General features: G+C 42.2%; 1 protein-coding gene across 3 annotated transcripts in view; it reads right to left on the reverse strand.

Moving 5' to 3' along the window:
- GAK (cyclin G associated kinase) overlaps positions 1–13964 on the reverse strand; it is a 799358-nt gene that overhangs the window by 139776 nt on the left and 645618 nt on the right. The window contains exon 23 of one of the 3 annotated variants that reach the window (XM_053702753.1): positions 6267–6401. The exons of the other annotated variants lie outside the window; for them this stretch is intronic. Coding sequence (XP_053558728.1) covers positions 6267–6401 — 135 coding nt within the window. The remainder of the gene's footprint in view (positions 1–6266; positions 6402–13964) is intronic. 3 annotated transcript variants of the gene reach the window in all.

Here is a 13964-nt window from a genome sequence, read left to right on the forward strand (position 1 = left end):
TGATCAGGTAAGCATAATTTATATTTTCCAACTAAAGGGGAGCAGAGTCCACTGCTTCATTCATCACTTGTGGGAACAAATACCCAAGCTCTAGAGGACACTGAATGAAGAAAACGGGAGGGCAAAAGAGGCAGAGCCTATACTGAGGGCACCACAGCCTGTAGAACCTTTCTTTCAAAAGCTGCTTCCACCGAAGCAAAAAAGTAAAATTTTTCAAAAGTATGTAAGTATGACCAGGTTGCCGCCTTACAAATCTGCTCCATAGAAGCCTCATTCTTAAAGGCCCAAGAAGAGGCCACAGCTCTAGTTGAATGAGCCATAATCCTCTGACGAGGCTTGTGTCCCGCTGTCTCATAAGCCAGAAAGATCATACTCCTCAACCAAAAAGATAGAGAAGTTGCAGAGGCCCTCTGCCCCCTGTGCCTTCCAGTATACACAACAAATAAGGACAACGTCTGTCTGAACTCCTTCGTGGCTTTAAGATAAAACTTCAAGGCCCGAACCACATTCAGATTATGAAGTAACCTCTCCTTCAAAGAGGACGGGTTAGGACACAAGGAAGGAACCACTATTTCCTGGTTAATGTTACGACTTGACACTACATTGGGAAGAAATCCCAAACCGGTTTGCAGAACGGCTTTGTCAGCATGAAAAACCAAGTAAGGAGGCTCAAATTGTAAGGCCGCCAACTCAGAATATGCGTGCCGATGCAATAGCCAATAATTTAATTTTAATGTCTAGTGCATGCATAGGCTCAAACGGAGCACTCTGCAAGACCTTAAGCACCAAGTTCAAACTCCAGGGAGGAGCCTGAAAACCGGTCTAATCCTCGACCGAGCCTGAACAAAGGACTGAATGTCAGGAAGCTCTGCAAGCTTCTTATACAACAGTACCAATAAAGCCAAGATCTGTTCCCTTAGGGAACTGGTGGCAAGACCCTTATCCAGACCATCCTGGATAAAGGCCAAAATCCTGGATACCTTGATCCTTATGTCATGGGTATCCTCGCTCCTCACACCAGGACAAGTAGGTCCTCCACACCTTGTGGTAGATGCATCTAGTGACCGGCTTCCTGGCCTGGACGAGAGTGTCGATCACACTCTCCGAAAAAACTCTCTTGGCTAAGACTAGGCGTTTAATCTCCACGCAGTCAGCCTTTTTTTATGTAGAAAAGGACCTTGAACTAGCAGATCCCTGCGACAAGGTAACTTCCACAGCGGCTATGACGACATCGCAACTAGATCCGCAAACCACTTCCTCCACGGTCCCGACAGAGCAATCAGAATAGCCAAAGCTTGCTCCTGCTTGATGCGGACCACTACTCGAGGTAGAAGAGGCAACGGTGGAAATAAGTAGATTAGGTTGAAGTCCCAGGGTACCGCCAAGGCGTCTATCAGTTCCGCCTGGGGATCCCTGGATCGCAACCCGTATCTGGGTAGCTTGTAATTGAGTCTGGACGCCATGAGATCTATTTCCAGTGTCCCCCATCTGCTGCAGATCTCCACAAACATCTCGGAGTGGAGAGACCATTCCCCTGGATGAAACGTCTGTCTACTCAGAAAATCCGATCCCAGTTGTCTACACCCAGAATGTGGATCGTGGAGAGCGAGCAATTGTGAGTCTCTCCCCATTGCAGAATCCGAGATACTTCCCTCATTGCTAGGGAGATTCTCGTCCCCCCCCCCCCCCGCTGGTGGTTTATGTAAGCCACCGAGGTGATGTTGTCCAATTGGAATCTGATGAATTGGGACGACCCCAGAAGGGGCCAAGCCTTCAGAGCATTGAATATCACTCGAAGTTCCAGAATATTTATAGATAGACTCGATTCCTTTCGAGTCCATCTGCCTTGTGCCACTCTGGCACCTCAAAACTGCTCCCCATCCTGATAGACTTGCATCCGTGGTTACAATCTCCCAGGATGGTCTTAGGAAGGAAGTCCCCTGGGACAACTGGCCCGGTCGGGTCCACCAAAACAGGGACTCCCTCACCGGTCTGTCCAGAGATATCTGTTGGGTTAAATCTGAATGATCACCATTCCATTGTCTCAACATGCACAGTTGCAGAGGTCTGAGATGAAACCTGGCAAAAGGAATGACATCTATGCTGGATACCATGAGTCCGATTACCTACATACACTTGGCCACAGATGTCCTGGAGGATGTCTGCAGGGTTAGACAGTTGGACGGAAGCTTGCAATGTCTCTGGTCTGTCAGAAATATCTTCATTGTAGAAAAATCTAGTATCGTACCCAGGAACTCCACCCTGTTGCTGGGGACCAATGAACTCTTCCCTTAATTTATCTTCCACCCGTGGGATCGAAGTAGAAGGAGGAGAGCTCTCAAAGGATCCTCCGCCAGACTGTAAGGACGGAGCCTGGATCAGGATATCGTCCAGATATGGAGCCACTGCAATCCCTCTGGCTCTCGCTACTGCGAGAAGAGTTCTCAGAATCTTTGTAAAGACTCTTGGGGCCATTGCCAGACCAAACGGAAGGGCCACAAACTAGAAGTGCTGGTCTAGAAAGGCGAAACTTAGAAATTTGAAGTGATCTTTGTGGATTGGAACATGAAGGTAAGCATCCTTCAGGTCTATAGTCATCATGAATTGCCCCTCCTGAACTGACCTGATCGTCTCCATCTTGAATGATGGCACTGACAAAAACTTGTTTAGAGCCCTTAGGTCCAGACTTGGACAAAACGTGCCCTCCTTCTTTGGGACCACAAAAAGGTTTGAATAATAACCCCAGACCTCTTCTGCTGGAGGAACTGGGATGAGAGATCCCTCACACATCCCAGGAAGGCGTCTCTCTTTTCTGGTTTCATAGAGATGTTTGACAGGAGGAACCTGCCTCTGGGCAAATACGATTTGAAACCTTTCCTGTACCCCTGGCCACCCCTTCATGCCGACTTTGACTCGGCGGGCTTCTTGTTCTGCTAAGACTTATTCAAAGAGAGTTTGCTGGCTTCCAAGATCCCTTGGATTGCTCAGATTTTGCGGAAGGCTGATGGCGCTGAGACTTGTCTGCATGAAAGGGACGAAAAGTAGATCCCTTGGGTTTGGCTTTCTTATCCTTAGGTAAGAAGGCGCCCTTGCCACCCGTGACAGTAGATATGATAGAATCCAGGCCCAGGCCAAACAAAACCTTCCCCTTGAATGGTAGGGAAAGCAAGCAAGACTTAGACATGTCAGCAGACCACTATTTTAGCCACAGAGCCCTGCGAGCTAAAACAGAAAACCCTGATGTCTTAGCGTTCAGGCGAATAGTCTGCATGTTAGCATCACAAATGAATGAATGCGCTACCCTTAAGGCTTTGATTCGATCCATAATCTCCTCGAGGGGGGTCTCCCCCTTGACAATTGCCGTTAGTGCGTCACACCAATAGGTAGCCGCACCAGCCACCGCAGAGATAAGCCAGTTGGAAAATGAACCCCGCCATTTGGAACATCTTCCGCAACATGGATTCCATCTTTTTATCCATGGGTTCCATAAAAGAGGAGCTATCCTCAAGTGGAATGGTCATTCTCTTAGCGAGCGTGGAGATAGCACCATCCACCCTTGGGACGGTTCCCCCACAATTCAAGCTGCGTGTCCAGAACGGGGAAAGCTTCTTAAAAGAAGACGAGGGAGAAAAGGGCGAACCTAGTTTCTCCCATTCATTTTTAATAATGTTCACCATTTTGATAGGAACCGGGAAGGCCTGAGGCACTACCCTGTCCTTGTAAACCCTATCCAGTTTAGAGATCGAAGGTTCCCGGTAGTTTCGATTCCGGAAACTCTAACGTAGCAAGCACCTCTCCTTCAGCAGGAAACGCAAGTGCTCCATCTTAAACTTCTGATTTCGACTCAGAAGTGACATTCTCCGATAAGTCGGAGTTGTCCTCCTCTGCGGATAATCTGTCCAAGTTATCCAGCGGAGTCGAAGACCCATGAGACGGATAGCAGTGCCGTACCTTCTGCTTGCACTTAGTAGGACGAAGCATCGCATTTATGGCCGCAGAAACCGCCGTCTGCAATTGATCGGCGAAGACTGGAGGCCAAAGGGCCACTCCCGCGGGAGGGTTAGTACTGCCCTGGGGAACTGCTTGTGTAATCGGAGATGCTTGAAGGGAACGCATCTGGGGGGACGGAGAACCCTCAGAGGTGGATGGCTCAGCTGTACTAAATACTTTATTCTTTTTAGAATTAGTAATATTGTCATAACATGTGGAACAGAACTGTAACGGCGGTTCCACCGGAACCTCCTCACAGTATACACACTTAGTATACTTGATTATAGATTAAATGGCACCTTTATATCCCAATGGCCGGGGCACTCACCACTTCCTATGACCCGGACTACAAGAAACAGCTTTCGTCTCCTCCGCACACAGGTCGAGAAAGGCCACGCGGAATGCCATGCAGGACCGCCCCTGCACTGTGCGAAAGACGTGCCAAAAAGCCTGCCTCAATCTCGCTCTAACTGTTCCACATTGACAGAGCCTCATCTCAAACAAGTGTAGCAAAAAACACATTAAACATTATTATGTATATTAAAATCCCCCCTGTTCAATAACCCCCTTCCAAGGGTATTACCATAGATTCTATATAAATAAAAAGGAGTCACACTGTGACCCTGTCTTCTTGCGTTATAACATATATATATATTTATATATATATATATATTTATATATATATATATATATATATATATATATATATATATATATATATATAAAATATAATGATCTTACCAGAATCAATGCCGTGGAACAGTAACATGGCCCTTCAAGTGTGACAGGTAAGCAGCGTCGCTCCTGACATGGACTTGAGAGAATAAAAGCAGGCAGTGAAACTTGTCAACGCTGATTGCTTAAGGAGCTGTTAATATGAGTTGGGATGGTTTCGCAGAAGAACTCCCCCTGCATCTCTGGACTCTAACTTTCACCCATGCTCTCACTGAGAGGCTGACAGGACTACTTAAAACTCCAGTCCCATTGCAAAGAGTACTACCCTCGATTAGAAACTCTACGAATCTTCTGACACTTCTCTGCCAACCTCCTGTGACGAAAGGTAAAGAATGACTGGGGGAGGAGGGGAGTGGGGGAGGTATTAAAGCCTTTGGATGGGGTGTCTTTGCCTCCTCCTGGTGGCCAGGTTCTTAATTACACAAGTGATGAATGAAGCAGTGGACTCTCCTCCTCTTTAGATGGAAATTTTACATCTGCAGGAATATCAGGTACATTAGACTGAGAAGGCATAACAGTAGATGTATTTGTACTCATAGAAACATTATCAGCATGTAATAATTTGTCACATAATTGAGCTGAAGAAATAAGGTCAGCTTGTTTACAACAAGCACACTTAGCTATGGTAGAATTGTGTTCAGGCAGCTTAGTTCCTACAGTAACATCAGAGGCAGGATCAGTTTGAGACATCTTGCAAAATGTAACAAAGAATAAAAAAAATAAAATTTAAACAAAATATTAAATTTCCTCAATATAGCAGTTTCAGGAATGGGAAAAAATGCTTATGATAAAATTCTTATACAAAAAGTAAAATCCAAAGCATCATAGTTCACTATAATATGAAAGCAGTGAGCATTAGAGGGAGAGACTTAATTTAATACATTTTGGCGCCAAGAACGGCGCACTGAAAAAAACAGAACTCGCGTCATAACAGGCGCAACCTTGTGCCAAAAATGACGCAACTCGCAGCACAATAGATGCGACCTTGCGCCAAAAAAACGCAATAAAATGGCGCAACTGGTGTCACAGCAGACACGATTTTGTGCCAAAAATATTCATGCTAAAAATTACGCAATAAAATGATGCAAATTGCATCATTGCAAGCCTAATTTGCCCGCGACAATTTTAAAAACAGACTCCATGTTAGCAGCTAACCGGAACCCCAGGTAAGAAAAAAAGCACTAAAACCAAGAAACCCGAAGGAAACATGAAGATCTTAGCGCAGGAGAAAGAAAGACTGTGTATAGCGCAGCAGTAATTTCTGAGCGTGTAAAAGAAAAAGGTGTTCGGATCATGGGAAGTAGGAGCGATTTTAAAGCTCTGGTGTGTTAGTTTGTTTCCACCTCCTACTGGTCATAGAGTGGAATTCCCACACAACATGTGGACTCACTATCTGATGAAAGCAATGACATGCATGCACTAACAAATTTATGCATGTAATTCTTTTACTATAATGTTTTTTTAATACCGTAATTTTCTGCATCAACTTATTCATTTCATAACATACCATTGTGGGCAAACAGAATTTTTTTTAAACTTACCTAGAAAAGCAGATTTGTTAGGCTTTGGAAGAAAACTAGTGGCACTTTTTGAAGGTTCTTCCCAAGAATCCCATCCACTCAAGATATCGGGATTGCTTGTAGAAGCAAAAATCTTTGATTGTGGAAGTAAATTATCTAAAAAGGTAATTTTTAGCATTTAGCTGCATATAACATAATAAACTCCAAAGATACAAATCTATGTAAAAAAAAACTTACTCTCCATGATTAGCAAATGATCATATGAAGATTCATAACGCTACTCCCGCATGAATAGCAAACCTAAAATACTACTGCAGTCAGACACTAGAAAAGGTTCCAAGACTTCACAATAACTTTCTGCTCGTATAGTGAGTTTTAATTAATAAATCTCAAGTTAGTTTAGGGTTTAAGTTTTGCAATTATTAAATATGCATATATGAGGATACTGCAAAGCACTATCTCAGGACAACTGGTACCAAAGGACTTTTACGGTAGAAATAGAGGATGTGTGTTGCCAGGTATCCACCTCTGCTCAACACTAAAACAAATGCATACCTACTATTTTAACCCCCCCACTTGAACTAGATAATAATATTGATAGGAAGATGGCCTCTGACTAAAGAAGTCAGAAAGAATGGGTAGTCGCTAAAATATTATATAAATATATATATATATATATATATATATATATACACATACATATATATATATATATATATATATATATATACATACATACATACATATATATATATACATACATATATATACATATATATATATATATATATATATATACATACATATATATATATATATATAGACACACACACACACATATATATATATACACACACTTTTATTTCTGTTTAAGTTTGTTCAGTCATAGCCAAGCAGCAATCTATTTAGAGAAATGCAAAACATGTTGGTCTTGAATAGCTATTCCACTAAAGCTTTATGATGCTATTCCCAGAAAGATGCAAAGTAGAACGATCTTGAACTTCAAGAGAAATTAACATCTCATTATGAACCCACATGGATTATAACCCAAATCACATTAGCTAAAAAAGCTTTTTTTTTTTTTTATCCATTTCAGGCACCAGAGAGGAGAACAAAAAATACTTCCTGATATCCTTAGAAACTTCATATAATATCTGACATCTCTGACAATATTAAGCGTGTGAGGATCTTGTTTGTTCCTAGGAAACAGACAGTCTCTGTCAAAGGAGCCACAATCTCAGAATAAACATTCCAAAAAGAAACCACCTTCAAGCAGAAATGAAATGGCATTGTGAAAAATATAATTTATGCTTACCTGATTTATTAATTTCTTTCATAGTGGTGACTGTCCACGGTCCATTACTCCTGGGAATTATACTCAAGACCACTAGGAGGAGACAAAGGTCCCAAAACCAGAACCCTTAAAACTCCTCCCACCTTAATGAAAACTACTCTGACATATAGCCAAGTCAGAAAAGGTTGGAAATTAAAATAAAAGCAACACAAAAAAGAGCAAGATAAAAAAAAAAGGAGGTGCATACTCGAACTGTTGCCAAAATAGAAAATAATGGGTGATCCATTACTCCTGAGATACCCAAGCTGTGGAGTCCACGAGTAATCTGGGCAACACTACACTTATACTATTCCAAATAGATTGAATGATTAGTTTTTTGTTTATATAGAAAAAAAATTATGTACAACAATTTTTAATGCCCAGATGCAGCTGTCTGAAGGACTTGCCTACCAGTAAAAACATCAAAATGGTGGAATTTAGAAAAAGTAAGTACAGAAGACCAATACAATGCCTTGCTAATTTGATCAACAAAGGACTCATTCTTAAAGGCCCAAGAAATAGCAATTAATCTGGTAATCTGGCAGTAATCCGTTTATAAGGAGACTGACCCGTCTCCAAGAAAGCTTTAACCAAAAGGCGAATGAAAACGGCTGTAGCCTTCTGACCCTTTCTGGAACCTGAAAAATAAACAAGCTGGAAGATTGTCTAAAATCCTTATTAGTCTGCAAATATAACTTCAAATGTATGACCACATACAAATTATGGATAAGCCTCTCTTTAGAATTCTTTGGATTAGGACAAAAAGATCAATGTTAAAAGAAGAACCACCTTAGACAAAAACTCATACTCAGTTCTCAAAACTGCCTTATCCTGAAAAAAAATAAGATAAGGATGCTCACAATAAAAAGCAGACAAATCAGAAATTATTCTAGGAAAAGGAGAAACCTGCAAAACTCTTAATAAAACAAATTAGGATTAAGCTTGATAAACCAATTTCTCTTCCATGGAATCTTGACTAAAGCCTGGACAAAATTCTGAATATATTTTCTTGTAAAACAAGACAAAGAGCAGATAGCTACCTCTTTAAAGAACTAGAGGATGAACCCTTATTCTAAACCATCCTGAAGAAATAGAAGAATTCTAGGAAATCTAAGAGAGGAAAATCAACTCAACCCATGTTCCACACAGCAGTATATAAAAAGCTTGTCACAGGTTTACAGCCTGAACCAATGTTTTAATTACATAATCAGAAAACCTCTCTGTCTTAAAACTAAGCGTTTAATCTCCAAGCCTTCAAATTGAGATTTTAGATCCTGATGAAAAAAATGGACCTTGATACTGAACCTCATGACGCAAAGGAAGAGGCCAAGGAGGACAACTGGATATCTGCACCAGATCTGCAAACCAAAACTTGCGAGGACAAGCTGGAGCAATCCGGATTACTGATGATACCTCCTGCTTGATCCTGGCTATTACCCTTGGTAACAGAAAAAAGGTGGAAAAATGTAGGCCAGACAAAACAACCAAGGAACTACTAAAGCATCCACAAACTGCACCTGAGGATTCCTGTACCTCGCAACGAATCTGGGGAGCTAGTACCGGAAGACCCCACAGAGGTCTACAATCTGACTGAAGGTTTCCAGATGAAGAGACAAATCCCCTAGATCAGTGTTTCTCAACCACGGTCCTCAAGTACCCCCAACATGCCTGGTTTTCATTATAGCTGAACCAGTGCACAGGTGTAGTAATTAGCTAATCCGTAACCAACCTGCTCTCATCCATCCGATGATTATTTCGCCTGTGCTCTAGTTCAGCTATAATAAAAACCAGGACTGTTAGGGGTACTTTAGGATCATGGCTGGGAAACACTGCCCTAGATGAAGGGATTGCTCTCTGCCATGCCAGAATTTGGGAAACCTCACTCATAACCAGGTAACTGCAAGTTCCCCCTTGATGACTGATGTAAGCCACTGCTGTACCATTGTCAGGAAATGCATATATAAGTCTTTTTCCAGGATAAGTTCAAGGAGAAGGGACCTACAAATTGCACAGGGTTCCAGAATAATTATTGGCAACTTCACCTCCCGAAGTAACCAGACTCCCTGTGCCCTCTGGGAACCCAAGACTGCACCCCAACCTGAAAGACTTGCATCTGTCGAGATCACAGTCCAATATGGATGGACAAACAAAGCCCCCAGAACAATGGACTAATGATTGATCCACCAAAAAAAGGGACTGACTTATTTTAGCATACAAAGCTGAAAAGCCTTCATGTGAAACCAAGCAAAAAGAATAGCATCTGAGGCTGCTAATAAAAATACCTAATACATCCATACAAAGAGCTACAGAAAAACGTCACCCTTCTGTGATCTGTCAAAGAAAATGTTATGGAGACTGAGTTGATTATTACATCTAGAAAAATAATGTTGGACTGAGGGGACAAATAACTTCTTGAAAAGGTTACTTCCCACCAGACTTTTTTTCTTCATGAATGTGGTTGGAAAGAGATAGTGCTAAATGTAAAGATGGAGCCTGTATTAAGATATCATCCAGGAAAGGAACCGCCAAAATACCCTGAGCTCTTATCACAGATAAGAGAGAGCCTAGAACCTATTAAAAAAAATAACAATAATAAAACAAAATATGGGAGCAGTAGCCAGATGAAACTGAAAATGATGATCCTTGTGAATGGGGATATGAAGATAAGTATCCTTACGATCTATAGAGGACAAGAACTGTCCTGGTTGATCAAGAGGAAGAATAGTCTGAATAGTTTCCATCTTGAAAAAAAGAAACCCTGAGAAACTTGTTTAAAGTTTTCAAATCTAGGAAAAATTTAAGTTCCTTGTTCTTGTGAACCTTATATAATATAACTACAGTATATATATTTATGGCAATGTGCAATATATGGAGGCACACAAGACATCATAGCTCCCTTTATTATTCCTTGCCCAGATATTACCAGTATCTATATAAACACCATCTGCTAGAAGCTGGCTGTTGCTGGTCTGTTGTATCATCTATATGGCTTTCTTCCCCTCTGAATTTATTTAGAGAGGTTATATGGTACATCAAAGTCTATTGATTTTATAATTATGTGTGTATATTTTATGTAATTTGTTGTGTTTGCACTATGTAGGTATTTCCTATTTTTATGGCAGAGTGCTAAATTAATTAGAAATAAGAAGTGCTGTATTCCCAAACTTTATTGTTGGAGACGACATATCTCCAATGTTTTTTTGTTGAAGTAAAAATGCTCAAATGCATAATTTAAAAAAACATAATTTATGCTTACCTGATAAATTCCTTTCTCCTGTAGTGTAGTCAGTCCACGGGTCATCATTACTTCTGGGATATTAACTCCTCCCCAACAGGAAGTGCAAGAGGATCACCCAAGCAGAGCTGCCACACAGCTCCTCCCCTCTACGTCACACCCAGTCATTCGACCGAGAACCAAACGAGAAAGGAGAAACTATAGGGTGCAGTGGTGACTGGAGTATAATTTAAAATTTTAGACCTGCCATAAAAAACAGGGCGGGCCGTGGACTGACTACACTACAGGAGAAAGGAATTTATCAGGTAAGCATAAATTATGTTTTCTCCTGTTAAGTGTAGTCAGTCCACGGGTCATCATTACTTCTGGGATACCAATACCAAAGCTAAAGTACACGGATGACGGGAGGGACAGGCAGGATCTTTATACGGAAGGGACCACTGCCTGAAGAACCTTTCTCCCAAAAACAGCCTCCGAAGAAGCAAAAGTGTCAAATTTGTAAAATTTGGAAAAAGTATGAAGAGAAGACCAAGTTGCAGCCTTGCAAATCTGTTCAACAGATGCCTCATTCTTAAAGGCCCAAGTGGAAGCCACAGCTCTAGTAGAATGAGCTGTAATTCTTTCAGGAGGCTGCTGTCCAGCAGTCTCATAGGCTAAACGTATTATACTACGAAGCCAAAAAGAGAGAGAGGTAGCAGAAGCTTTTTGACCTCTCCTCTGTCCAGAATAAACGACAAACAGGGAAGAAGTTTGGCGAAAATCTTTAGTTGCCTGTAAATAAAATTTCAGGGCACGAACTACATCCAGATTGTGTAGAAGTCGTTCCTTCTTTGAAGAAGGGTTAGGACACAATGATGGGACAACAATCTCCTGATTGATATTCCTATTAGTGACTACCTTAGGTAAGAACCCAGGTTTAGTACGCAGAACTACCTTGTCTGAATGAAAAATCAGATAAGGAGAATCACAATGTAAGGCCGATAACTCAGAGACTCTTCGAGCCGAGGAAATAGCCATTAAAAACAGAACTTTCCAAGATAACAATTTAATATCAATGGAATGAAGGGGTTCAAACGGAACACCCTGTAAAACGTTAAGAACTAAATTTAAGCTCCATGGTGGAGCAACAGTTTTAAACACAGGCTTAATCCTGGCCAAGGCCTGGCAAAAAGCCTGAACGTCTGGAACTTCTGACAGACGTTTGTGTAAAAGAATGGACAGAGCTGAGATCTGTCCCTTTAAGGAACTAGCAGATAAACCCTTTTCTAAACCCTCTTGTAGAAAAGACAATATCCTAGAAATCCTAACCTTACTCCATGAGTAACTCTTGGATTCGCACCAATGTAAGTATTTTCACCATATTTTATGGTAAATCTTTCTGGTAACAGGTTTCCTAGCCTGTATTAAGGTATCAATTACTGACTCCGAAAATCCACGCTTTGATAAAATCAAGCGTTCAATTTCCAAGCAGTCAGCTTCAGAGAAATTAGATTTTGATGTTTGAAAGGACCCTGAATTAGAAGGTCCTGTCTCAGAGGCAGAGACCAAGGTGGACAGGATGACATGTCCACTAGATCTGCATACCAGGTCCTGCGTGGCCACGCAGGCGCTATTAGAATCACCGATGCTCTCTCCTGTTTGATCCTGGCAATCAATCGAGGAAGCATCGGGAAGGGTGGAAACACATAGGCCATCCCGAAGGTCCAAGGTGCTGTCAAAGCATCTACCAGGACCGCTCCCGGGTCCCTGGACCCGTAACAAGGAAGCTTGGCGTTCTGGCGAGACGCCATGAGATCTATCTCTGGTTTGCCCCAAAGTCGAAGTATTTGGGCAAAGACCTCCGGATGAAGTTCCCACTCCCCCGGATGAAAAGTCTGACGACTTAGGAAATCCGCCTCCCAGTTCTCCACTCCAGGAATGTGGATCGCTGACAGGTGGCAAGAGTGAGACTCTGCCCAGCGAATTATCTTTGATACTTCCATCATCGCTAGGGAGCTTCTTGTCCCTCCTTGATGGTTGATGTAAGCTACAGTCGTGATGTTGTCCGACTGAAACCTGATGAATCCCCGAGTTGTTAACTGAGGCCAAGCCAGAAGGGCATTGAGAACTGCTCTCAATTCCAGAATGTTTATTGGAAGGAGACTCTCCTCCTGAGTCCATGATCCCTGAGCCTTCAGGGAATTCCAGACAGCGCCCCAACCTAGTAGGCTGGCGTCTGTTGTTACAATTGTCCAATCTGGTCTGCTGAATGGCATCCCCCTGGACAGATGTGGCCGAGAAAGCCACCATAGAAAAGAATTTCTGGTCTCTTGATCCAGATTCAGAGTAGGGGACAAATCTGAGTAATCCCCATTCCACTGACTTAGCATGCACAATTGCAGCGGTCTGAGATGTAGGCGTGCAAAGGGTACTATGTCCATTGCCGCTACCATTAAGCCGATTACCTCCATGCATTGAGCCACTGACGGGTGTTGAATGGAATGAAGGACACGGCAAGCATTTTGAAGCTTTGTTAACCTGTCTTCTGTCAGGTAGATCTTCATTTCTACAGAATCTATAAGAGTCTCCAAGAAGGGAACTCTTGTGAGTGGAAAGAGAGAACTTTTCTCTTCGTTCACCTTCCACCCATGCGACCTTAGAAATGCCAGTACTAACTCTGTATGAGACTTGGCAGTTTGAAAGCTTGACGCTTGTATCAGAATGTCGTCTAGGTACGGAGCCACCGAAATTCCTCGCGGTCTTAGTACCGCCAGAAGAGCGCCCAGAACCTTTGTGAAGATTCTTGGAGCCGTAGCCAATCCGAATGGAAGAGCTACAAACTGGTAATGCCTGTCTAGGAAGGCAAACCTTAGATACCGGAAATGATCTTTGTGAATCGGTATGTGAAGGTAAGCGTCCTTTAAATCCACTGTGGTCATGTACTGACCCTTTTGGATCATGAGTAAGATTGTCCGAATAGTTTCCATTTTGAACGATGGAACTCTTAGGAATTTGTTTAAGATCTTTAAATCCAAGATTGGTCTGAAGGTTCCTTCTTTCTTGGGAACCACAAACAGATTTGAGATATGATCTCTAACGCCCAGGGATCCTGGACATCTCTTGCCCAAGCCTGGGCGAAGAGAGAAAGTCTGCCCCCCACTAGATCCGTTCC

This window comes from Bombina bombina, chromosome 2 (genome assembly GCF_027579735.1).
Source record: "Bombina bombina isolate aBomBom1 chromosome 2, aBomBom1.pri, whole genome shotgun sequence".
In the NCBI taxonomy this organism is placed as follows: domain Eukaryota; kingdom Metazoa; phylum Chordata; class Amphibia; order Anura; family Bombinatoridae; genus Bombina; species Bombina bombina.